Source organism: Plasmopara halstedii (assembly GCF_900000015.1).
Source record: "Plasmopara halstedii genome assembly, contig: Scaffold_2439, whole genome shotgun sequence".
Classification (NCBI taxonomy): Eukaryota; Oomycota; class Peronosporomycetes; order Peronosporales; family Peronosporaceae; genus Plasmopara; species Plasmopara halstedii.
Genome location: NW_020189346.1, coordinates 37,542 through 39,307, shown reverse-complemented (window position 1 = coordinate 39,307; position 1,766 = coordinate 37,542). Strand labels below are relative to the sequence as shown.

General features: G+C 42.0%; 1 protein-coding gene across 1 annotated transcript; it reads right to left on the bottom strand.

Moving 5' to 3' along the window:
* Positions 1–773: 773 nt before the first annotated feature.
* PHALS_03953 (uncharacterized protein) lies at positions 774–1,205 on the bottom strand (the record flags this gene model as incomplete). The annotated part of the gene is made up of 1 exon (XM_024718250.1): positions 774–1,205. One exon carries the CDS (start codon positions 1,203–1,205, stop codon positions 774–776), a length of 432 nt encoding a protein of 143 aa, XP_024583667.1.
* Positions 1,206–1,766: the final 561 nt, after the last annotated feature.

Sequence of the window (1,766 nt, the reverse complement as noted above, 5' to 3'; positions counted from 1 at the left end):
ACAAAGGAACTCGAAACGAAGACGTTTACATTTGTACGTGATGCCACAAAGGAATCAATCAAAGGAGCTCGAAACGAAGATGTTTACATTTGTACGTGATGCAGCAAATTTCAAGACCAAGGGAATGCAAAGGATCAACAAGCATTTGTTCTTGAGATGACGGCGCTCAATACTGTTGAAGAAGAATGTTCTGGCACATGCATGAGTCTTTCGTTTTGTTTGCCCAGAAAATAAGCTCAATTCGCCGGGTGATCACGGTGTGTTAGCTCCACTTTCATGTTTGGGGCTCTCATGAACGAACAACACATGAAAACTTATCCGATTATGGAAACATAAAACAAGAAAACATTAGTATTTAAAAATGTCGGGTTGGAAAATGAATTAATTCAAAAAAAATCTATTAGCACATTTCAAAACAGCACGAGAGAATTTAACAGATAGTCGTTGGGTACAGTGACGCGTGCAATACCTGCGCAACAACGACAAAACATAATTTCTGAGGTATGCTGTCACATCGTTATGATAAAATTAAAAGTTTGTGCATCAGCCTCAAACTTTTGTTGTAGAAGTAAAACTGTGCTGTGAGCTATAGATCAGACAAAATGTAACAACGAAAAATGTAAAGATCCAGCGCACATGGACATTCAGCTTGCTAACACATCGTATGAAAACATATATTCTTCAACAAGCCTGCCTCGTTCAAAGAGTCTCAGAATCATATCACAAAGTATCTTGAAGCAGAGAGGCAGAAAAACCTCGATTAAACTCAATAATTAGGTGGTTTTACCATCTTCAGCGACCTTGAGCTCTTCATCTGCAAGACGAGCTTCCGCGACTCGATCATTATGACTGGCTTGAGCGTTTAAGAGGGCTATCTCAACTCGTTGAATCTCTCTATTGTAAAAATCCAGCGAGCTTGAGGCTTCAATGGCTGACGGCTCGAATACTCGAGCTAATACAGAATAATATTGGCGTTGTTGCACAGCTTCCTGAAATAATTTCGCATAGTCGCCGGCAAGTTTCCGAGCTTCCTTGCCAGTTTTTTCGGCTTTTCTGACAGCTTCTTCAGCGTTGTTGACCTTATTCTGTAGAGTAGATGAACGGACATGAAAGGCTTGAAGTTTCTCCATGTTCTCGGCATCGTTGATGGCATTGGTGGGTTGTTCGATTTTTTTAAGTTCGGCGAGGAGACCGTCTCGCATCATTATGCGGGAATCGATGTCGTTCTGTGCAATAAAGGCCTTGTAATTGTAAAATTCAAAATCATTGTGGATCTTGTTGACTGCATGGGCAGCGGCTTTATATTGCTCGATATATTTCCAGAAGATTGTGTCGACTTTTTCTTTTTGACGTAAATAATGATCTCTAATGAGGGTTACCTCCTCGAGTTCATCAGATCTGGCTATAACGTTATTGCGAGCTCGCCCCAACTTTTAGAAGCGACGTTAGCCTTCTCATGGAGAATTTGGATCCTTTCTATACTTGAGGTGGCGGAAGAGCCAACGTGTTTTCCAACCGCTACCATCCTGCTCGAGGCACCCACACGTTTCATCTTGATTTCTTTTAACTTCGGAATAATGTGTCCTGCACTCTCGAGTGCTTAAGCTGCAGACACGCGCTCTTCTTCAGCCAATGGAGTTTCTTCACTCCCTTTAAGAGATCTTCTGGGCAACGTCGTTGTGTCAGAAACACCGGCTGGCATCTTGTCATGATTTTGCGTTATTACAGACTTGATCTGGGCAGATTCAGCAGCTGTGTGGATGCTA